This window comes from Protopterus annectens, chromosome 2.part2 (genome assembly GCF_019279795.1).
Source record: "Protopterus annectens isolate FY-2018-M chromosome 2.part2, PAN1.0, whole genome shotgun sequence".
NCBI classification, from domain to species: Eukaryota; Metazoa; Chordata; order Ceratodontiformes; family Protopteridae; genus Protopterus; species Protopterus annectens.
In genome coordinates, this window is record NC_056730.1 from 743273696 (window position 1) to 743298110 (window position 24415).

A 24415-nucleotide genomic window follows, 5' to 3' on the forward strand; every position below is an offset into this window, starting at 1 on the left:
TTACATAGTAAGTCAGACATTGCAGAATCAAAGTTGTTACAAGTACAGTTGTAAGTACTAAAGTCACCTTTGGCATTCCTGACAGTGTTCAAACATCCAAGACATGACGAAATGGAATCCATTCCAGTTGTCTCATCAGCAATTAATGGTCCTAATTCCGATTTGTTTTCCTCCAATACTGGCATGTACAAGTCCCATTCCAGTTGGCCTCTCCTCGCGAAGAGCTCTGTTTGAAGTTCTGGTGATTCCTGATCCTATCTGAACATCTGTGGGGATCTGGACCTAAAGGGGTTGGACTAGAGTTGTTGACCTCACCCTCATCATGGTTGGAAGCAGGGGAAGTTTCATTGGGTAAAACCAAGTTGCCACAGGGTTTTGGATAGGCCAGTCCATTACAATAATCAAGGTGGTCTCGCTCAAACTTTTTTCTTTTCTTCCTTGAATATCCACAATAATTTTATCACTGGAAGAAAAAATACTATTATAATTTTCTTTATATTGTTCAAATAGCAAGTCACCATGGATAGTTCTTTCAAGATTAGTGGCTTCTTGTAGCAAACCATCGATCATCTTTTGGTTGTGCTTAATAAGAACCTCAAGCAACTCACAACCCTGGTGATTGAATAAATAAATAAGTTCAGTAAGTTCAGTATGCAAAGGAGAATTAAGCAGTAAGCCATTAGGAAATTACCAGAGACGGAGTCCCTTCGGGACTCTCTGTACCTTAATACATTCCATAAAGTAACAGTTCTCAACTTGTAATTTCCTTATTTTTAACTTTTTGTCCTTTAAGAGTTCAATAGATTGACGCAGGGAGCAATGAACTCTTGGAACATCGTATTTAAAGCTGATGCTCTGTTTAAACCTTACCGAAAAATTAACAGGCTGTTCATTTACATGCAGTCTTAAAATTTCAGGAGTACCAGTAAAATCATTAACCGACCTGTTTTGAAAGGCCACACAAGACTGATATGGATTTAAATTCTGTGGTTGTGCAGGAGGGATAGAAGCAGCTTGAGAATCAACAATACTACCCAAATCAATCCGTGCTGCCAAACCAGTTACCTGGTGTATTAATTGTTGCACCAAATGAGTTAATAGCCCAACCTGTCCAGCAAAGGCTTCCAGTCCATCTTTTCCCAGTGTGCCAGCTCCAACTCCAGTAGCAGGAACGACTGTAGACATAGTCACAAACCAAGAACCACACACCAAGACAAAAAAATGAGCGAAGTCACACCAGAATCAAGACAGGCCAGATTTAATAAAAGGGCATGCCAAGGGCATTGTCTGTCTCACTCTTTGTAAATTTTGCAATTGTTTTTACATAGGGGAGATACAGAGGGAGTTCAGAGAGCGTGTTGATGAACATATTTCTGAGATCAGAAAAGGTAACAACAATAATGCTTTGTCAAAACATGTATCTGAAAATCCCAACCATGAGTTTGGGTTTATTGCAGTAGACAACGTGCTTAAAGATGTTAGGGGTGGTCCCTGGAATGATATGTTAGAACTTAAAGAACTCAAGTGGCAAATTAAATTAAATGCATGTGTTTTCCTGGGTTAAACGACTTTGTATCTATTGCCAGTGTTTTGAAACTTTGTTCTTATTGTAGATAAAATGTTTTTGATATGCATATTTTGTATAGTTTTTTATGCTTAATTTAAAAATTTACTTGTCAATTTAATTCAGTTTAATTTTGTTAGTCACATGACTATTTGGAGTGATATTTAAATGTGGCAAGGTATTGTGGTTATTTATTTCTAAAGAAGTCTTTGGATGTACTCTGATAAAAGTGCTAACATTTTTATTAAATCTGGTCTGTCTTGATTTTGGCGTGGCTTCGCTCGTTTTTTTGCCTAGATATCAGAGTTTGTTTAGGACTTAGGTTATGGAAATTACGATTTTTTTTCATATTTTGGGAAATAACTTTGCAAGGGAGCATGTCTATGTGCCAAGTAATACCTCATTTTGAAGACATTATTACTCCTTACAACATGGTAGAAGAAACTTGTCTGTATGCTGTACACATGTACAGATATCACAGTTTGTTTAATCTTGTAAGATTATGAAAATTATACATTTTCCATATTTCACATTATTATGTCCATAGCTTTGTAAGGGAGCATGGTGATGACACACATGATGCATCATTTTGAAGCTGACATTGAGCCACACAACCTGTACACTGATATGTAGTCTCTGTCTGTTACAGGTGATGAGATATTATACTTTATTTATCAGTTATGAGAAATATAATATTAATCATATTTCTGTGAATATTTCAGTAAAGGAACATCACACAGTAATGGTAATGGTTAAGGTATCATTTTAAGCCTGACATTCATACAAACAACTTAATTACAAATTGTATGGGTCTACATGGTACATTCACCGAGATATTGTGATTTGTTTTACCCAAAAGGTAAAATGTATGCATAATATCAGCATTCCTTAGCAAATATTTAATAATGACTTAGGTATGCAGTATCAACATTTACACTGTTGGAAAGGTCAGTTTCTGCTGAACAACTTTCGCATTTACTTTTTTAGTCTAGCTCTTATGGTTAAAGAGTTATGAGCATTTGTTTTCTGTTGTTGTTGTTGTTCTTTCGGCTTTTCCCCGGTAAGGGGTCGCCACAGCGGAACTCCGATCCACTAATTATTGGCAGTAGATTTTTACGAAACGCCAAGGTGCCAGCTCGACGCCCAACCTTCAACGAAGGCATGCCCATTTACGCACGCATGTCTTTCGAACACTACCCAACCACGTGGAGGACATGCAAACTCCACACAGAAGGCACTCTGTATAGTATTACAAATGGATCATCTGAAAATGAGCTCAGGCTGCACTGTTGTTCCTGTGGTGGAAGTAAGCAGACAGCATTTTCTGAGCTGCTCTGGAGTGAATGAGTTAAGAAATCAGATTTAATTTGTTCCATGACTTTGCAGATTAGACATATTAGTTTAATGGGTCTGTAGCAACAGGGATCTGAGTTGGGCCCCAATATATAGAGGGGTATAACAATTACCATTTACATACTTCAGGAATATATTCTGTGTCTGTGCTTAATTTGAATTAAATGTAGAAGGGGTTCAGAGAGTGTACATTTGGCTTTTTTGATTAACCAACTGAATATATTGCCAGAACCTATAGAGGTGGTATTTTTAAAATTAGGTAGTGCAGTTAAGATATGCTCCATAATAATCTTGTATACCTTTAGAATAAAAAAAAAAAAGTCTCTTAAGCCTGTCCCCAGATTACTTGTATTCAAGCCAGAAGTCAACAATATTACCATACTTCTCTCCAGCAGTACATATTAAAGAAGTATATAGGCAAAAAAGTAAAATAAATTAACCAGTATAGAAACCCTCATGTCAAATAAATGAACATTTCAATATGAAGTAAAATAATTATCTTAAATACAAGCCAAATCAGTACATACAACGTAACCATACTTTAAGAAGTCTGCTGCATCATCTTACTCCTTTAGTCTGGCATGATGGAACCAGATAAGCTTAAAACGTCTCAGCAGTCCATGAAAAGGAGGGTTAACTTCCCAGCAGCATGTTCCAGAGGACACAACTATACTTTATGTACTTAGAGCACAGAATATATCTTTTTAATATGTAGCTGCCTTGTACTATTACGTTTCACCATATGATGGCAATAAAGGTAATAAAACTGTTTACTTTTGTAGGACTTGTAGACAGAAAAAAAGTTTTTACTTTTGTTTTGCAATAAACACAGTTTCTTTAGTTAGGTTCTCCACTGGAATATGCTGTTAGAATTTTACGTCCATTTTTAATCTGAATTGCTGGAATGTTTTGGCTCTCCTACTTTAGGATGTATAGTAACACAATTGACTTCTTGAATCATAGTGAATTTTATTATGATTTCTCAACCATTGTGTTTCAATGTATTTAACTTTTAAAAAATGAGAACATGCTTTCTAAGAAATATACTTCTAATTTTCTTTATTTTTTTTTCATTTTTCTTTATATTTGATTTTTTGTGCTTTTTGGATTGTTTGTTAACCATGTACAGGAATTTTTCTCTACTGAGTCGGTGATCATATAATGTTAGCATATATAAACAGTTGATTTGGTTTTGTTAAGTAGATCACACTGACGAAGCTTGATTAGCAAAACTGGTTTGTGAGCTTTGAAAACCTTGGGCCTAATAAAACCCACTGTTTTGGACATTAATGGAATTGTTTTTCTGTTGTTTCTGGATTTAATTTTGTATCCACCAGTGTGAAACATTTGTACCATTACATTTGTGTGTGTGTGTGTGTGTGTGTGTGTGTATATATATATATATATATATATATATATATATAAATGGTGACTTTAGTCCAAACTCCCAAATGTTAGCATCTATTATGCTGATGTGTCAACACTTTGGTTGACAATACATATGATTAGCAGTCTCTAGGGCTGCGGGAATATGTCCCTTCCCTGTGAATAGTGTGATTTTGGAGTTAGCATATATAATTAGCAGGGGGTGTGGGAGTGCGTGGGGACTTGCTTCCCTGCAAAAAATGGTGTTTTTGCCTTTTTTTTTTTCACTTTGCATGTGAGAAGATTTTCCTTGCTCATGTACGCATAATATACTAGTGATGTTTACTTTGTCACTCTTTTGTGCTCAACATTATTGATAACATTCAGATGTTTTGATTACAGTCATTACACCTATATATATATATATATATATATATATATATATATATATATATATATATCTACTTCACTTCATTGAATTAACAGAACACTGAACTAAAATCAATGAAACAACATCGAACATTTGCAAGACAAGAGTGCACAAGATTGGAACTTAGAAGCTTGAACTAGGTATATATTTTGAAAGCAGATCGGAGTGCAGTGAGGACTGGGAAATTTACCCTTTTCCTCACTGTAATGTGATCTCAGAGTTGGTACATGTAATTTGCATGAGGTGTGGGATGCAGGGGGACCGGTCCCCCGCAAAAACATAAAGAAATACACATATCTGCAAATTATATATGTCTAGTTCTGTATTCTCAGTTCTGATCTTGTGCACTTTTGTTCTGTTACCCGTATATATATATATATATATATGTGTGTGTGTGTGTGTGTGTGTGTGTGTGTGTGTGGGTATATGAGAGCGGTACATTTTGTCGATGTGTGTTTCCATTAACAAGTGAAAAAGTGGTACAGCTGATCGAAAATCAGCTGATCAAACCTTACCAGCTATTGCATGATGAGATTACAGTACAATGGAGCTCGGTGAACGTGCCCTTCCCTCATTGTAGTGGGATCTTGGAGTTGGTATACTGAATTTACAAAAGACCTGTGTTTTATTGTTTTTTTCAATTCTTTATGAATTAATGTTTATTGTCCTGGCATATTAGGGTTTGATTATTGGTGGTTTTTGATATTTTGCATTTGTGATGGAATGTTATGCTTTTCATATCTATATAGATGTAGATAAAATACCCATTTGCTAACTGGGTAATCCCGCTGGACACAAGTATCCCTTTTCAGGGGCAACCTTATAGAGCTGCTGTAGTGACTTGATGAAAGCCACACAGTAAGCTGATGAAGACAGAAGTAATCATACTCTGTACCTTGGGTACAGGAAGCAACTCATTAACCGCTCAAAGCCTTAATCTTCTGTATTAACTGCCAGTCAAATTCATTGTGACACATTTTTAAAATAGACTTGTAGGACATTTGCTGACTTATAAAAATGTGGCTTCCATATTTTCTCTGGAGACTACCTAGCAGGAATATTCACTTGTTTTCTAATAAACGTCATAACCAGCACATTTTATAGGTTCATAGGTTCATAGATTGGTACTGGGCTATCTGCCCGAAGGCATATATTAGCCCAGCCACGTTGTGCGGTATTCACTGCCCCTTTAGTAGTTCCCTAGACCCTTGTACTAGCAGCTAGTACCCTTGGCCCCTATCTAGTAGTGCTGTTGGTGTGATCCCCGGTGTGAGCTTTCTGTTACCCATCCACTCATCAAGGTTCCTCTTGAAGAGTGATAGTGAGGGGCTATGTCTTATGTAGATCGGGACCCTGTTCCATAGTAAGGGAAGTCTCTGCGAAGGGATTCTACCCCCTTCAGCATGTTCTATTCATTGTTGTGTTGAGGTTTATATCCCTAGAGCGTGTAGCTCGAGTAGATTTGGTTTTGCTAAGATGGAGCATGTTCAACAATTCTGGGTTGGACATGGCTCTGTACGTTAGACAGAGATTGCGTCTGAGAAAGTGGTATGCAACAGAGAACAGTCTAAGCTTTTTCAATCGTGAAAAATCGTGTGTACAAAACTAGCATGTTATTCCTGCTGTATAAACTGTTGCTGCATAACAGAACTTCCTATCTTTTGAGTGATTTACACATCCATTACTGCAATGTGTTGTTTTAGTCATGCTATCTGTCCGTAGTATAGACCCAGAATAGTAGACAATCAGTGCAACAATATTCAGATGCCTTTCCTGTGTTTAATATTACAAACTTGTTTTATAAGGTTCTTTGTTCTGTCCTCACACCAGGCATTTGACTGTGTATTCAGATGTAGGCACCACATTGCAACATTAAGGGGGTGCTGAACTTGTGAAGTGCTGCCTTTCAGGTGAAATGCTAAACAGAGGTGATATTACCCAAGCTGGTGTTAGGTCAAGTGGATGTGAATGATCCTTTACAATTAACTAAAGAATTTTGTCCAGTTTTCTTGCCAACTTTTCCTTGGCCAGTATTAATATGTTCTCCGGTCTCCCCTGAGAAAGGGCCATAGGTGTACTGTGATCCTTTTGTTCGTCATTCGTAAATAAATAAAAAAATTGATATGCTCTTCTCTTAGTCACATTTAATGCTGCTGGGAGATGCAAAAAGGAGCTGCAAAGTAAAAATTTGATTTAAATCAGTTGAGTCACTTTCTTTCTGATAAATATTTAGCAGGACAACTATGTCACAGATTACAATGTTGTGTGCTTCTCAGCAGGTGTAAAGTGTTACTCCAATCCCACATTTGAACAGCTTTGTGTTTATGTGTATTTTTGCATGTGCAAGCTTGCTGTGTGGAATGTATCTGATGAACAAGCTGCCAAATACATCTAGGAAATACAGTCATAAATAATTAACCTGAGTATGGCTGGGACATCATTTTTGCTGATATCTAGCTAGCATAACAGATGATTTCATCATATCATGCAAGCCAAATATGTTTGTGCATGTGCTGCCATTCCACCATTAAACAAAATAATTGTGTGTGTATGTATGACTTAGACTGACAGAAGCCGTTTAATTTAAGGAATTTTTTTTATTTTTTTCATATAGCTCCTTATTTCTTCTATGTCTTGTACCTTCTATGTGTCTATTTATGTTTGTATGTATTTTGTTAGAAGGGTGCCTCTTTCCAAATGGCATTAACATAAACTGAGGTGTGGATTATGTTATGATAAAAGCTCATCCAGGTAAAACATCATTTTGTACGGGTGGATCATGCCTTAGAATGTGCTCTTATCAGGAATGACCTACATCTCATTGTGTGTTAATGATTGCATATTATACCATGACCCCCCCCCAAAACGTGCACGCTGATTGGCCAGCGTGCCCGTTGTAAATCGAGTTATACTAATGGAAAAAGGTCCGGTCGCCCGGACTTTTTTCCATTAGTATAACTCGTTTCTTAACACTGTCTCGCTATGTTAAATGGGTTTAACATAGCGAGACAGCTTTAAAATAAGCAACGGAGATCTCCGTTGCTTATTTTAAAGCTGTCTCGCATGTTAAACCCATTTAACATAGCGAGACAGTGTTTAACAACGGAGAAAGCAAGATCTCCGTTGCTTTTTAGTGTTTCGCTATGTTAAATGAGTTTAACATAGTGAGACAGTTTTAAAATAAGCAACTAAGATGTCCGTTTATTTTAACTGTCTCGCTATGTTAAACTCATTTAACATAGCTAAACTAAAAAGCAACGGAGATCTTGCTTTCTCCGTTGCTTTTGCCCACAGCTCTGATGTACTGCGCAGGCGTGCAGTACATCAGAACTGCCGCTGATGCCAGACATCTGCGGAAGGGCAGTAAACAGGCATTATACTATGCCATTATTTAAGAAAAGTAATAGTTTCTTTTCTTAAATAATGTCATGGTATAGGTTCATAGGTTCATAGGTTCATAGATTAGTACTAAGCTAACTGCCCTTGCGAGCCATTTTAAGCCTAGCCAATTATCCATTGTGAGACTCAAACCCCACATCTTGTGTTTGTAAGGCAAACACCTTAACCATTAGGCCACCCTCCCAACCCCCTAAAATATGGAATAGTTCATAGTTTCATACTAGGCTAACTGCCCTTGCGAGCCATTTTAAGCCAAGCCAGTTATCCACTGTGAGATTCAAACCCTGTACCTTGTGTTTATAAGGCAAACACCTTAATCATTAAGGCAAACACCTTAATCATTAAGCTACCCTCCCAATCTCATTAAGCTACCCTCGGGACCAAACCACGCCAACCGTGGGTAAATTTAGCATTACCCACACCCAGGCGTGGGTTATTGCTATAATATATTGCAACTGTGTAGCATAACTTGGGATTCAGGCCCACAGACTTTGCGATTATCAGATGTGGGCATTCAAGTTGTTAACATTGTGAAAATGAATGTGTCTACATGTTATACACCATATTAGTTTTTAAGTAAATGTAATGAAATTCTGTTTTAAAAGTCATACTCATTGGTCCTTGTGTTAAAATGTATTTCCTTGTAGGACTAATGTGAAACAAAGTGCTACTTGTAGATAGCCAGATAAACTAACCATATTTGGGACATTAGGATATGTGTTTTGTATACACAGTAAGACATTCACTGTACATTTTTTATAGTTAGTCTGCTATTGCTTTTCTTTGTCACATAACTTGTTTAAAATGTTTCTTAGCAATATTTGCATTCCTCTTGCAGCTTTTAGTTTGTCTACCATTCTAAAAACTGTTGACATGGACACTAGATTCATGGATGTTAAACATACTTGACTTACATGGGAGTCCAGTAACACCTGTAACTGTAACACAAGTCTGAAAGTTGCCTCGCTGTATTTGTAACTATATTCTCAGTAAAAGTTTTGAAATGGGTTTTAAATGAGATAGTTATTTACAGGTTCATTGAGGTTGTAGAAAGTGTACGTTAATAGTTGTAGCTGGGTCACATGACAAAATTCTGGGGTTTATAGTTGATATAAAACATGTGTATTGTGGTTATTAAAACACGTTTTGCTTCTTGTGAAGGATCTTTATATTTTGTCTACAATCTCAAGATTCTTAAGCTACTTCCTTTCAGTCTGAGTTAATTATATTCATAGGAACAAAGCTAATAGTTTGTACACCATTGCCTTATTGTTTTATTTTCTGATGTTTTCTGCAGGGGGAGCGATGCTCGTTTTCCATTCAAATGTGGCATTATTACAGCTGTGCTCTCCGACATGATCTGTGGAGTGTGTTACCTCCAAAACTAGCCCAGAACATTTTGGCAGAAGTGATAAGCGAATCTCTAGCTTTTTTAACCTACAGATACTGTCAGGCCCAACCAAGCTGTGGAAGAGTACCACAGATGAGGTAAAATGGATCTGTGTTATCTCAAAGAATATATCAAACATGCTAATTTTGTTTCTCTAGCTTTAAGTCTTACTCTGGATACAAATCATTTTCCTTTAAAAGCCAAGATGGCTTTGTGTCAAAAGTCTGTTTTTGCTAAGGTTTTTCTGTGAAATGTTAGAGCAGCCGAATATATTGTAAAATGAATGAATTCTTTGTAAACATGCAAATGTACTTTAAAATATAGTAAGCTGTGGTGATGCAGAAATTTAGAATAATCTTTTTTTTCAGCTGAATTTATACATTTGTCAGCATATCTGTCTTGTATCTGTTCATGATCTGCATATATATTGACAAAAAATAGTGCCAATATTCTTATGAACTCTTTTTTTTTTTTATTGATGTTGCCTCCTAAGTCCTTCACTACCCATTTAACCACTAGCTTGGGACATTGTCGACCTACCAATTTTTGCCTTTAGGTTCTTAAAATCTAAAATACTGGTTTCCCTTCTAACAATGTCATATAACCATAAGTTTTCAAAAATGTACTCTGTTATCGTATGACTTCTGATTTGTAGTTACCTTCTCTTGTTATGCTGTACAGTTGTGCTCAATGAATTCATCCTGAGAGAAATTAACCCATTTATCATTCCATTTTCCCATGCATACCTTAGGCCTGTTGCCATTTTTCTTCCTCTTGTTAAAATTCTAGAACATCTAGACTGTAAAATGATTAAGCTTCCTCCAGGACATCTGTTTTGTTGTGCTCAGCACGGCAGCCGTCATATCCCCTTACCTTTGGTATTCGGGCCGATCAAGGGCTACCGGGGGCCAGATAACCCATTTGTTAGGACTGCAACAGTGAATACACTCAAACATCTACATTTATGGCAAGTGTACACAACTGTACTTTCTCATGATACTGTGATACTTCAGATCACAGTCAAAAATGTGTGTAAATTTATAAATCTCTCAAACAGCATGCAAGATTTAGAAGACAACCTCCTTCTGTCCTCCTTTTAACATGGCTTTTGACCTAATCATAGCACTGAATCAGCTCTGTTCTACCTAGAAACAGTAAACATTAAAAGGAATCAGGGAAGACTTGTCTCCACACTGTTCTTAATTGAAAACCAAGCTGTTCCTGTATATCCCAAACTTATCCTCCCATGACAAAAGTTCCTTTTCTGTCACATCCTCAAACTGAAAAAAGGTATCTCCAAACACAAAACTCCTTAGAGTTATCATTGATGACAACTTCAGATTTGACATCCATGTCAAGTATTCCACTCAAAGGCATTGTAAACGTGGTCGCTTATACTGAGCCAAATGCTTCTTGACTAATGCCTCTTTACTTTCTCCTCTATGCCCCACTCCCATCTTAAGAATTCTCCATTCCACTCTGCTACAAACATTAGACAATGTTACAATAAGGATGCAATGTTTGCTTTAAAAAGACCATATAAAACTCATCACGGTAATGCTTTAGGCCAACAACAGTAGCTAAATCTTACCAACAGACTTTACTATACGCAGCTGAAAAACACACACAGTGTACTACATCTCCATCATAAATTCCCACCTTTAGATAACCTTCTGCAGTGGTATACCCCACCAGGACAACTAAGATCTCAAGATCAGCTCTTAACTAAGACACAAAGATCTAACAATTCTCATGGCAACCATCCACCTGCATCTCCAAACTCTAAAATAATTACATTTGGTGGTAAGACATCAGCAGACACTTGCTTTCAGCTAGCCCTCATATTCCTTTCTCCTTGATTAACAATATGCACCTGCTGTGCTCATCCCATCAGTGTGTCTATCAACCAACTATCAAGTGATCAAACTTCTCTTTATCCAGTGTTTAGGCTACTAAACCCGCTCCCTATTCCCATATACTATTCAATAAATATAATCAGTTCTAAGAGCTATGGACATGTAAACTAGAGTGAAACTGAAATAAATAAATCAATTTATAAAAACACTTGTAAATACTTGTTTTGTACTTGTCCATTCAGAAGTGGAAAACTTGATACAAGTGAGATAACTAATTGTGAAAAATATAACTATATGTAGTATTTGCAAAATGTGTGTGTGTATGTGTATATATATATATATATATATATATATATATATGTGTGTGTGTGTGTATATATGTGTGTGTGTGTGTGTGTGTGTGTGTGTGTGTGTGTATATATATATATATATATATATATATATATATATATATATATATGTGTGTGTATATATATGTGTGTGTGTGTGTGTGTGTGTGTGTGTGTGCATATATATATATATATATGTATATATATATATATATATATATATATATATATATATATATATATATATATATATATATAGCATCTGACATGTACAGACTGTAATATGACTGATGAATGTCCTTTTCACAGCCAAGCAAACCCTGTTTTCTTCAAGATAATCAGTCATTTTTTTCTTCTTTAAGTTGGTGTTTGGATCTTATACTTTCCCTAATGATACTCTCTTACTCAAATGTAATCACTACTGTAAATGTTTGTTTTTATTGTGTAATTTCTCTGTCTACCTGTAATTTTTGGAGCTTTATTCCCTAGGCTGTAAATCAAGAGTGAGTAACCCATTCGGACTTTTCCCAGTTAACAAATGCAAATAAATAAATATACAACATTGCTATCACCTACCACAAAACTCTTTTCTTTCAGTCACTGAAAGGTACGGTGTACCTTTTTGCCATAGTAATTTATAAACTACTAGATTTCAGCTTCTACCCCCGTGCTTGCAAATAAGCTTAACTCAGCCCCTTCACTACTTATAGGTTGATAGGTCAGTACTAGGCTAACTCCCCTTGTGGGCCATTTTAAGCCTAGCCAATTATCCCATTTGAGAATCAAACCCTGCACCTTGTGCTTGTAAGGCAAATTATGCCAAACCCAAACACCAAATAAACAGCCTTTGCAAGGCTCAAACCCAGGACCCTGCACACCATAGCCAAAGTGATTTGCCACTATACCATGACAGATAATAATGAACAGCCCTTGCAGGTCTTGAACCCAGAACTCTGTGCACTAAAGTCACAACACTTAACCACTATGCCATGACCACTATTCATTCACTCTCAGACAGATGGCACCTTTGCCTTAAGCAAACTTTGATTCATTTTTTTCCTTTACTGAAACGGCTTTTCACAGGTTAGCTCCAGAGTCTGGAGCTCTTTTTTACTCAAAACTTGAGCCCTCCATACCTTATCCAGCTTTCAAAGTGAACTTTTTAACTACCTTTTGCGATCCAGCAACTACAATGTTTTCTTTACTTTTTTTTTAACACCAGTATCTAATTTAACAATCAATACAAACAAACTGCATTTGTTTACTGAGGAAGACCATCTTGGTGGAAGTTCCACATAAAAGTTACAGAGATTATTTACTTTGACAATAACAATTGCAGTAGGTAATACAATGTAATGACAACATGGGAAACATGGTACAGTAGTATACCAACACGAGTACAAATATAGTACAGAATAATCTGATATAAAACAAAGAAGAAGATGCAGTCTGTTGTTATACATACACAAGTTTAATTTTGTGCAAAACTTTACCGTTGGGACATATTGGCTTAGTTGTGCATCTTATAATATGAATAATTTAGGAGGTTCTTGGAATAGAATAACATCAGAACAGTAAGCTAGCTGTGAGCAGGAAATCTAAACTATGTGGGAAAGATGCAACATGTAATTAGAAATGATTAATAAGAGGAGGTGGATTTTAAGATGTAAATGTAATAGAGTTTAAGTATCATAGTGAGGTAGCTAAGATAAGAGATGTGGAGTATATAAGTAGGTTAATTAGATGGGAAGATTAAGTCGTAGTGGGGAGCAGAGAGGTGGATCTAACAGTTATATGGATTGGTGTTAGCCAGGGTGGTACAGGAGCAGGGTCATGGTTATGCAAGTTGTGGATTCGGCTCACATTTGAAAGTTCTTAAGTTCATATTTTCCCTTAAGCAGGGAGGAAGAGTTCCACTTTGAGATGCAGTTGGAATACATTGAGTCTCTTGCTGTATTGCTAGATTTAAATATACTGGGCAACATTTTATCAACAAAATGTAAGGTCCTGCTGGGGAATATATGGTATATTAGACTGATAAGAGATGTATATTCCGGTTTGTGGAGTAGTTCATGGATTATAAGTAATTGGGAGTATGTAAGCACATGAGAGTTCAAGACAATTAAATTTTTCAGAGCTAGGGAGAGGTGGGTTCTATTTGGTATGTTAGAGGCAACCATGTTTATTTTAGGATAACATTGTTGCAGCTTCAGCTATATTGGGAAAAACAGATTTGCCAGAGCAGGAGAAGCATGTATAGTAGGGTACCTGAGAGAGAGGTTGGGTCAGTGCTTTTTCTAGTACTGTTGGTGGGGAATGGCTTTGGTGTTTACAGGCTGCCCAGTTTTTGGTGCGTCTTTTATCACTTGTGTGATATGGTAGACAAATTTAAAAACCTTCTATGGTGACTCCAAGTAGTTTAGCATGAGAGACTAATTCTGTTTTTCATATTATTTGTTGAGTTAATGGTGGAGTCATTTTTGTACAGAATATTGTTTTGGTGTGCGCAGCATTAGTTAAGTTTCCTTGTTGTTAAGGAGAAAGTGAAAGATCGTAAGGTAACTTTCTAGAGGAGAAAGTTGGGTACTATGTTGTAGTTCAATCAGTCTTTTAGATGTAGAAGTGAATGTGGAGTCATCTGCATGGCATGTGAAGAAGCAGTGTGTTAGGTAATTGATAAATAGGTTCAACAAGAGTGGGCCTAATATGGATCCTTGAGGGACTCCTACAGGTGTGGGTAGGTATGGTGAACAGTCATTTTTACCATTTTATGACTTGCTGCCTGCCTGAGAAGTAACTCTCAAACCATTGTAGAGAGGTATTAGTCAGGCCTAGGGGAGGATAGATTATATAATAACTTTTAATGGTTCACAGTATCAAATGCTTTTGATATGTGAAGAAAAAGTACAGAAACAAGATTGTTTGAGTTTCTGTTTTGGTTGATTGTGTTCATAAAAAATAGCAATGCTGTAGTAGTAATATGGTTGGTCAGAACCCCTGTTGAGTAGGAGAGGACGTTATGTGCCAGGATAAAATTTAGTAGTTGAGAGTGGATACAATTTTCCTAGATTTTTGATAGAGGTGAGAGAATAGCAAGTAGTCTGTAAGTAAAGGTTTCTGTAGAAGGGCCACTGCTCTTATGTATTGGTGTAACAAAGGATTTTTCCAGAGTTGTAGAACCTAGATTTCATTGTGCAATTTATTAAGATCTCCACAGGATATGCTAGTGCTTCAGCAGCTATTTGAAGGTTTTCTGGAGACAGGTTATCAGAAGCTATGGTAACTGGTTTTAACCTGTGGAGGTATTCTAGTAATACATGTGAGGACTGGTGTAAATGAAAAGTAGTTTCCTGATATTGGTGATAGAATTGGGGGTGTCAGGTTAGGATTGCTATTTGGCAGCTGTAAGGCTGAGACTGACTGCAGGAAGTGGTGATCTTGTTGGCAGAGGGTAGTTTGTGGAGGTTGCATGATTTTGCCTGGGTTCAGTAGGTTTCTTATTGAAGTCCAGAAAAGCTTAGGATTAGGTCGGAGCTTATTTTTTGCTTGGAATATACGTTTTTTGTCAGTTCTCATGAGATATTTTATCTGTTTTTCAGTTGTCTTAAGTTGTTGCAGGATTTCTATTATGTAGCCATGTTTTCCAGGACTTGTCCCTTGCTGTCATTAGCTGCTTGGTATTTTTTGGACAACAATGGGGCTGGGTAATATTTGACTCTCTTAAATGTCTTTCCTTATCACTGTTGCAGTATTCTTTACAAATGGTGTATCCTGCTTGAGGATAGCTGAGCATCTGGCCAGCATTCCAAAGCCTTAGTTCCTTCCAAGTGCCATATGTCAGACCTATGTCCTGTGTTTAAGGCATTAGGTACATAAGTGATGTTCAAGCATCTAATTCTCAGAACTTCTTTGTCACCAGTCCGAACAATGCTTTTTGAATTCAGTCTGCAAGTCGTTCATTGTATTGCTGCAACTGCCAAGCATTAAAAAGATAAGTGCTCCACTGCAGTCTCTTCCTTCCTTTTTTTCCTTTGGTTGTATTACCTTTTACATGTCATCCAGGAAGGGAGAATGTGAGAGTGGGAGAAAGAATCCTCATACGTGTAGATATGAGAAGTGACTTTTTTGTCTAGGTGCTACCCACAATCATACTCAGTTTTAGATTTGTCAAGCATTTGTACCAAAGACCTTACACAGCTGTCTGTCTTCCCTTTCTATTTAGAAAACCAGAAATTGAAGCTTCTGGCTCAGGGAACCATGGCTTCTGAAGCCATTTATCCTTACGGTCAGACACTGCTTAAGAAAAAATCTAAAAAACATAGGGAATCGTCTGTTATCCAGTCTCTTCCAGACATCTCCATCTGGTTTGGATGAAGAAACATAGGACCATCTGGTTCCGTCAGCCCCCACTGTCATGACCCACTTGGAAGCCAGCATGGAGCTGCCTACTTGCATGTCTTCTGAGGATGTGCTTACATCTGCTGTAGACAAGGAGGGAGAACTGCAGCTGATCATTTTGGAGGGGTGTTGGGGGATTTCTCAGATTCTTGTTAAGGAAGAACTCCCTGGTTTCCTTATAGAAGTGAAGCAAAGGGTCTGAAACCCTAAGTTTGTTAGGGCTGATGTTCCTTTGAAAACTAAATAAAAGACCCCACATGTGGCTCCTATAGCTAAAGATCCACACAGAGACTGTCAGGATTTCACTCAGGGTCTTTTCCAAGCCCTTATGGCATTGAAGCCCCCCAGGGGTTGTTTTTTCCCTTTCTCTGCTCCCTGGTCCTCTACTCCTTCTAAACATCCTTGAGGCTCTGATTGCTCTGAGGAGGATGTGGACTTAGAGTTTGTTGAGGAATCCTTGGCTTACTCCTCTCTGATTCACTCTCCTCTTGCTCTAGGGTGTGAAGAAGAGGATTTCCTATTGCCCGATACCAGCATTGAAGAATTGTCCTTTGGGAACAGTATTGTATGCATGTTGGAACACTTTAACTGGTTATGTTCCCTGATTTCTGATATCCAGAAGAGGTATGACCTTTTGCAGATTGATTTACCCGAGCCTTCAGCACTCACTTGTCTTAGATGCTGTCTTGGACAACTTTTCTTCTGCTTGACAAGCTGTTTACTGTCAGCCACCAGCCTCAGAAAAACCTGTCAAGTTCTATAAAGATCCTGAAGTGCAAAAGGTTTTATATAAAAGCCTTTCTAACCCTGCAGTGATTTCCCTGGATACTGATGAGCCTTCTAAATTGCTTTCTTCATCAAAACGTCTGCCTTCTGATAAGAAAAGATATTCTATGGACAGGGGTGTTAAAACAAAAGTATATTCCTCTCCCATCTTAGCTTTTAGAGCCGTAAACTACCAGACACATATGACCAGGTATGTGCTGGCTCTTCTTTCTCAGCTTGCTGATTTGCCTGGTTCAGAAGCTAAGTCCTCTGCTATTTCCTTTTTGAGTTCTACTTCCCAAGTATCTTGTCACAGTATAAAATGTAGTTATGATACTGCTAATGCTTCTTCTAGTGTAGCTGCATCAGGTTTAGTTATGAGGAGACATTCCTGGTTACAGCTGCAGTTCCTTCCTGAAGACATTATGGCTAAGTTGTTGGACTCTCCTTTAGACAACTAGAATATGTTTGTCTCTGCTGCAGCTGAGCTTTTTAAAACATTGCAGGATAAGGGGATGGTCATGCAGGATATTAAGCAGATCTCCTTTTTTGTTGTTCCTAAGTTTCAGAGAATGTACCCCTTAAGTCTTCCTTTGTGCAGAAGCAGCAGACACAGCCTCCCAGGACTAAGAGGTCTTCCAAGAGGGTATTTCCTGATAAGCATTCTCAAGGTCAGAAGCCTTCTTCTCCTGAAAAATCTCCATCATTTTGACATTCAACTTCTTCTACTCCTTGGCCAGATTCCTCTTTCCCTCAGACTGAGTCTGTCTTTTCCAGTCTGGCAACACATAACCACAGACTTATGGGTGATTTCTGTCATTCAAATGGCTATTTCATGGTTTGTAAGTCCATTCCTCCTTTTTTCCTGGCATTCCCCAAGCTCCTCTTTGTCAGCTGCCTCACTTTACTTTGATTCTTCAAGACTTTTTGATTTGTGGAACCATTCAGCCAGTCCAACCCTCCCAGCTGGGCAAATGGTTTTATTCCAAGATTTTTTTTCCCAGGAAGGAGGGTTCTTGGATGCCCATTCTAGATATTTTTTTCTCAACACATTTGCGAAAGTTCCCCCTTTCAAGATATTGTCTCTCCCTTCTCTGATTCCCTTATTACTTCCTCAGGCTTTCCTGGTGTCTCTGAATTTGAAGGATGTCTACCTTCACATCCCTATTCAACCTCTCTTCAGGAAATGTTTACATTTCTCTGTCTCTTTCTTACATTATCAGACGTTCTTCCATGTCACTGTTGAAGTATTCTTTACAATAGGGATCCCCTGCCAAGGGCTAGGGCTGACGTCTGCCCAGTATATCAAAGCTTTTTGGTTGTATAGGGTACACTGTTTGTCAGACATATGCTCCCCATGCAGCGCGTAAGGCATGAAGGCAACATCCGGATGTGCCATCCTCAGAACTTCTTTGCTACCAGTCCAAATGCCATCTTTAATCATCGGTCTGAACACTTGTTCGTCTGCTGGTTTGCTGCCAGTCCAAATGCCATCTTTAATCATTGGTCTGAACACTTGTTCGTCTGCTGGTTTGCTGCCAGTCCAAATGCCATCTTTAATCATCGGTCTGAACACTTGTTCGTCTGCTGGTTTGCTGCCAGTCCAAATGCCATCTTTAATCATCGGTCTGAACACTTGTTCGTCTGCTGGTTTGCTGCCAGTCCAAATGCCATCTTTAATCATCGGTCTGAACACTTGTTCGTCTGCTGGTTTGCTGCCAGTCCAAATGCCATCTTTAATCATTGGTCTGAACACTTGTTCGTCTGCTGGTTTGCTGCCAGTCCAAATGCCATCTTTAATCATCGGTCTGAACACTTGTTCGTCTGCTGGTTTGCTGCCAGTCCAAATGCCATCTTTAATCATCGGTCTGAACACTTGTTCGTCTCCTGGTTTGCTGCCAGTCCAAATGCCATCTTTAATCATCGGTCTGAACACTTGTTCGTCTGCTGGTTTGCTGCCAGTCCAAATGCCATCTTTAATCATTGGTCTGAACACTTGTTCGTCTGCTGGTTTGCTGCCAGTCCAAATGCCATCTTTAATCATCGGTCTGAACACTTGTTCGTCTGCTGGTTTGCTGCCAGTCCAAATGCCATCTTTAATCATCGGTCTGAACACTTGTTCGTCTGCTGGTTTGCTGCCAGTCCAAATGCCATCTTTAATCATCGGTCTGAACACTTGTTCATCTGCTGGTTTGCTGCCAGTCCAAATGCCATCTTTAATCATCGGTCTGAACACTTGTTCGTCTGCTGGTTTGCTGCCAGTCCAAATGCCATCTTTAATCATCGGTCTGAACACTTGTTCGTTTGCTGGTTCTACTGCTTTCTGATACGTGTCTTGTTGAGGTTTTTGATTTTCTTTATTTTACATTCGCCTTGTAATCTGGTTTTTGGGTTTCATGTCATCCAGAAAGAGGAAAATGGCAGTGCAGGAGACAGATTCCCCATAAAGATCGTCACGTGTAGTGCTTGTTCTGCTTAGGTGCTTCACATGACCACACATCTTGCGATATTTGTCCATCCTTTATCCCTAAGACGTTTGGATGTCGGGTTTCTTTCCTAGTGATTTATCTTGAGAACCAATGACTTAAATTTTGGCTAAGGATACCATGGAATGATCTCCCAAGCCCGATGACCAGCTGTCTTAGAAGAAAAAGACAAAACCTGAGGAATATATCATTCCTCACGCTCAAATGACATGTATTGCTGTCATGCAGTTAATTTAGTGTGTACTTCCCAACTTTTAACACTTTGTTATTTGAATTGTCTGCTTTGTAATAAAGGATTTTTAAAATACGCAATTTTAATTATACTATCTGTTTTATTTTTTTTTGGGGGGGGGTTATCCAGTTGTATCACCATGCTCTGTATTGTTGGCGATATGCAGTAGCTTTTAGGTTCATAGGTATTTGCTAGGCATGCAGTCCATGGGACCATTGAGGAGGCTATCCCAAATTCCCATTTGCCCCCAAGCGCTGTCTGATTAAGTGACTTGCTAAAGGTCAAACAGTAGGCAAATGAGAGCTGAAGGAATCAAACCCTGTACCATAGGAGCTACATCTCAGCCTTAACCCTCTGTGCCATCTGCTAGTAACTCCTTTGCTTTGCTGACATGCTGTAGTGAATCTATGTATGTATGTAATGTCACTGTACAGTTGGTATAAATATATATTTCAGATTGTCTCTGTTAGTGGTCTTATGTTAGAATACAGACTTTATTCTTTAATATTTTTTTAATTTGTAGGTGTTGCATCATAGTGTGTTATGTGGAAGCAGATTTTGTATTTTTTTCTAAAATTAGTTTTTGTTTGCAAAATTGTGTGCAGCTGCTGTAATGGTAGCAAGTTCATGTTTTGATGGGCTTCAGATACAGGTTGCTGTGCACATATTACCTGTGCTCCAAGTCAACAAATAAGATGCTGAAGTACAAACCACAGATTAGTGTTTTGTACAGAACATTAATGCCAATGTGATTTCTATATATACAGTGACAATGATTCCTTTGTTTTGGGAAATGTCTCTCTCTTTCATGTTTGTGTGGCCATGGAATTGGTATATTAAAGTTTGGTAGGTATGAAGGGCTTGTTGGGGGGGGGGGTGCCATCTTACAAAAAATGCTTGCATAAGTTTTTGTTGTTTCAGATATTTGTGGTCAGCAATACGATTAATTGTGTTACTCAATATTTTATAGTGGAACCTTGTATAGATTCTCTTTTCTTGAATCTAGTTTACTAAACAATGTTTTTTCTAGATAGATATTTCACTATTTATATCTGTTCAGAACCTATTTCAGATAATTAGCTTGCAGAAATCTTAGAATTTCAGCCCTGCCATTGTACAATGTTCAAAAATCCCAGTAGTATGTTGGTTTTTGTTGTAGAAGTAGGCAAAATAGTGTGCACAGTGTTCAGTCACATAAAGTGGGCTTCATTAGCACAGACTTCACAAAAAACGTGATTTGCTACTTTAGTGTGAACTTAGGAGAAATGTTTGTTAATATATTTTGACATAGTTATTTATCCTAATGGAACAAATGTCAGACTTAAACTTATAAAAAAGAGAGTATAGTTGTTTCTGGAAGAAGCGGTTTTTTTTTTGTTTTTTTTTTTAATTTCCTAGGTTAGATTTAGAGGCTGATGTAATATTAATTATTTTCAGAATAAGCTGATACTTTTTTTTTCCATTTCCACCACAGTGCATTGCACTTTTTTTGGTTTAGATCACTGGTGAATTTCTTTAGCATTTCCTACACATGCTAAGGCAAGCAACCTCCTCTTTCCAAAGTATATTTTAATAAGTATTTCTAATTTCATATTAATTGCCTTGGTTTCAAATGTATTAAGGCTTAATCTGATAATGGTCGTAGCGGATACTGCGGAATACATGGCTATGATTCTAGTCACCCAACTGTTCAGTTTGTTTGGAATTCTTTCATATTATGGCTGATTATATTAAAAGTAAAAGTCTTGTATATTTGCTTTGTATGGCTAACTGTTTCCTGTCCAAACCAAGGGCTATAATAACTGCTTTCACTGTAACCCTGACTATATGAAGATCCAAATCGGTATCAGAAAAATTGTCATCCCATATAATAAATATTCATTATGTGTGATGAGTGACTTAAATTCATACAGAAAATACTGTTTGCAGCAACATTTTTTCTGTGGTTAACAGAATAAACCAGCACCAGATTATCATCTGACAGGATATCAAGACACATAATTTAATTTGGCTTTCTTTTTATCAATATATTTTAATGGAAATGTTGTACTCATACCAGTGCTACAAGTTGAGTTAATCAATAAAATTCAGATTATAATGCCAATTTTGTATTATTCTTAGGCAGTGAGCACACAAGCACATAATTATTACATATTTTTTTAATTTTTTAAACTTTTGTCAGTAAAGTGCAAAGTAAATTTTATTTATTTATTTATTTGACATTTGTTTTCCGGGATGGTCCGACTGGGACGGTGCCCATTTTCAGCAGAGGCCCGGGAGAAAAGCTAAAGTCTAAGTTTACATACAAATTATCACAAGTAGTAGACATAAACAAAATTGACAAAAAATGAGTGTTAACACATTTACAAGATAAAAATTTAAGAACAAAAACTTATACATAGTATCAAATAGAACAAGACTTCAAACACTTGAATATAGACAAATGTATGGTTGAATTTATATATGTGGAGGGACTTAACATTAGTTAGGAAAGTAAGCAGGGAGAATCACTTAGGCGCAGAGTAAGTGCATAGTTAGTAATACTTCTGTGGTGAGAGTTGCAGTTAGGAATGGAACTACTTATAGAGAAGTAGTGTTGTTAGAAGGGGTATCTTAACAGAGTTAGTACATATAGCCAAATTGTATAAGTAATGCTAACTTAATTAACCTGGAGTGTTACATGTGCAAAGCCAGATAGGATTCAAAATAGTGTCTTTTGAGAGGTATTTTGAATGATTAAGATTGCTTATGGATCTAATACTATGTGGAAGGATATTCCAATTTTTAGCAACAAAGTTAGAGTAAAGAGAGTTGCCTGCTGTATTGGATACTTTGGTTACTTGGAGTAAGTCTTTGTTACATGATCGAAGAGTATGAATGTTAGAGTAGGGTTGTAGAAAATCTTTAGGGAAGGTACGTTGTCAGGATTGTGCAATATTTTGTGAGCCATTATTAACTGGTTATAGTTCATAATATGAGGTAGTTCTAACCAAGAAAGATTTTTAGGCCTTGACAGTGATGGGTTGAATGTGTGGAATCTGTTGCAAATTTGGCAATCTTATTATAGCATGATTCTAATTTACTTAGGTCTAGCTATGGCTAAACTGAAGTAGTTAACTTAATTTTATCTGCAACCTGTGGGTATACGGATCCGTATTGGATCCGAGCCGGCAACTTTTTTCCTAGCATCTGCTCCAAGATCTGAGCTCCTTCCCTTACCCATAATGCCCTACCATCTCCTATCTTCCCCCAGATCTCGTTTGCCGTGCCAGTAGTATGCATCGTGGTCTCCTTTGCTCTGAGCTCAGGGATAGTAAGTGGTATTATTACTTGTATCTAGTGTGTGTTTGAGTGAATATTTTCCCTTCCTCCCCTTGTTTAGTGTATCGCTTGTTCGTCGGTAAAAAAAAAGTTTTTGCAAACTTGGAGAGTGGTTGTTAGGCCTGCCCTTCCTCTACCTGTGTTTGTGTGTGGTTTTTCTGATAGGTAGTGATGTTACTTTTGGGTGCAGGGCTATGGCTGATCAGCCAAAGCCTGTTTTCAAAAAAATGTACGGAGTGTGGCCATAAGCTCTCCCTGGCTGATGGTCACACTCTGTGTGTGATTTGTTTGGGAGTGGCACATTTGTCCACTCAATGTGCTATCTGTTCTGGTTTCAATCCGAGGGCCCTTAGGGATCGGAAGGCCAAGTTAGTAGCCAAAGGACATCTCCCTGCTGCCATGCTGGAATCTGTCTCGGCCTCAGTCTCTAGTGTTCTACCTCTCAACCTCCCTCTTCTTCTTCTGGTGATGGGTCTACTAAAGACAAATCTACAGTCAGCGTGGCTGACAAAGAAAAAGAGAAAGAAAAAGATAAAGAAAGGTGCAGAGAGGATAAGGAGAAGAGAAAGGACAAACATCGCAAGAGATCCCCAGACACAGGGAGCCCTTTCTTAGTCCCCCTTCTAAGACCATGAAGCCTGTTTCTCCACGGCTTCGGTCTCCTTGTTTCTCACCAGTGCTGTTGGAACATTCGGACCCGAGGCTTTCCTCCCCATTGCACAGACCAGCCAGATTTATTTATTTATTATTTATTTATTTATTTCCAGTTTGATAACCGGGGAAGTCCACTGGGCCCGAAAGCCCGTTTTCAGTGGAGGCCCGGGGAGAATAGCTCCAAGATAATACATTACACACAAAAACACAGCAGAAAAGCTCTAAACTAATACATTACACACAAAAACACACTCTGTTCTAATAGCATAATACTTTAACAATTTCCAAACAAGAATGAGGTGCATTGGGCACTATACATAAGAAAATGATATATTAATGCAACTGTAATGTTAGTAAAGTAGGAAAGGAAAAGGAAATTATAGATAGAGTTTGAATGCAAGAGCAGGAAAGCATGGGAGAAACAAAGAAGAAGCAAAGAAATTAAAGGAGAGGTGTCCAGAAGAGGATAGAAAAAGAACAGATAACTAATGTTCATTTTGTGATTGAGTCCAGGAGACCACCTTGAGAAAAAGGCAAAAGATTTAAAGGTGAGAGTAAGCATAGAAGTGGGCAGTGGGATGAGAGCACTTGAAGGAAAATAAAGGGTTTAATCAGGGAGGAAGGAGGCGATAATGAAGAAGAGAGGGGAGCTAGGGAGAGTGTCAGATGAAGGGGAACCAGGGGGGCAGGATGGAACTAGGATATATTGAGATCTAGGTAGGAAGTATACAATTACATTTCCAATTTTGGAAGAGGTGAGAATGGAGAAGAGATTTGAAGTGTTCATAGTTTGTAGTGGCTCTTAGAAGGGAAGGAAGTGAGTTCCATTTTTTTGCTGTAGTATAGGAAAGTAGGAGTTGGCCAGGGGGTCGT

General features: G+C 37.8%; 1 protein-coding gene across 1 annotated transcript in view; it reads left to right on the forward strand.

The window, feature by feature from the left end:
• KIAA0825 (KIAA0825 ortholog) overlaps nucleotides 1-24415 on the forward strand; it is a 1661419-nt gene that overhangs the window by 744779 nt on the left and 892225 nt on the right. The window contains exon 12 of the mRNA XM_044064463.1: nucleotides 9409-9599. Coding sequence (XP_043920398.1) covers nucleotides 9409-9599 — 191 coding nt within the window. The remainder of the gene's footprint in view (nucleotides 1-9408; nucleotides 9600-24415) is intronic.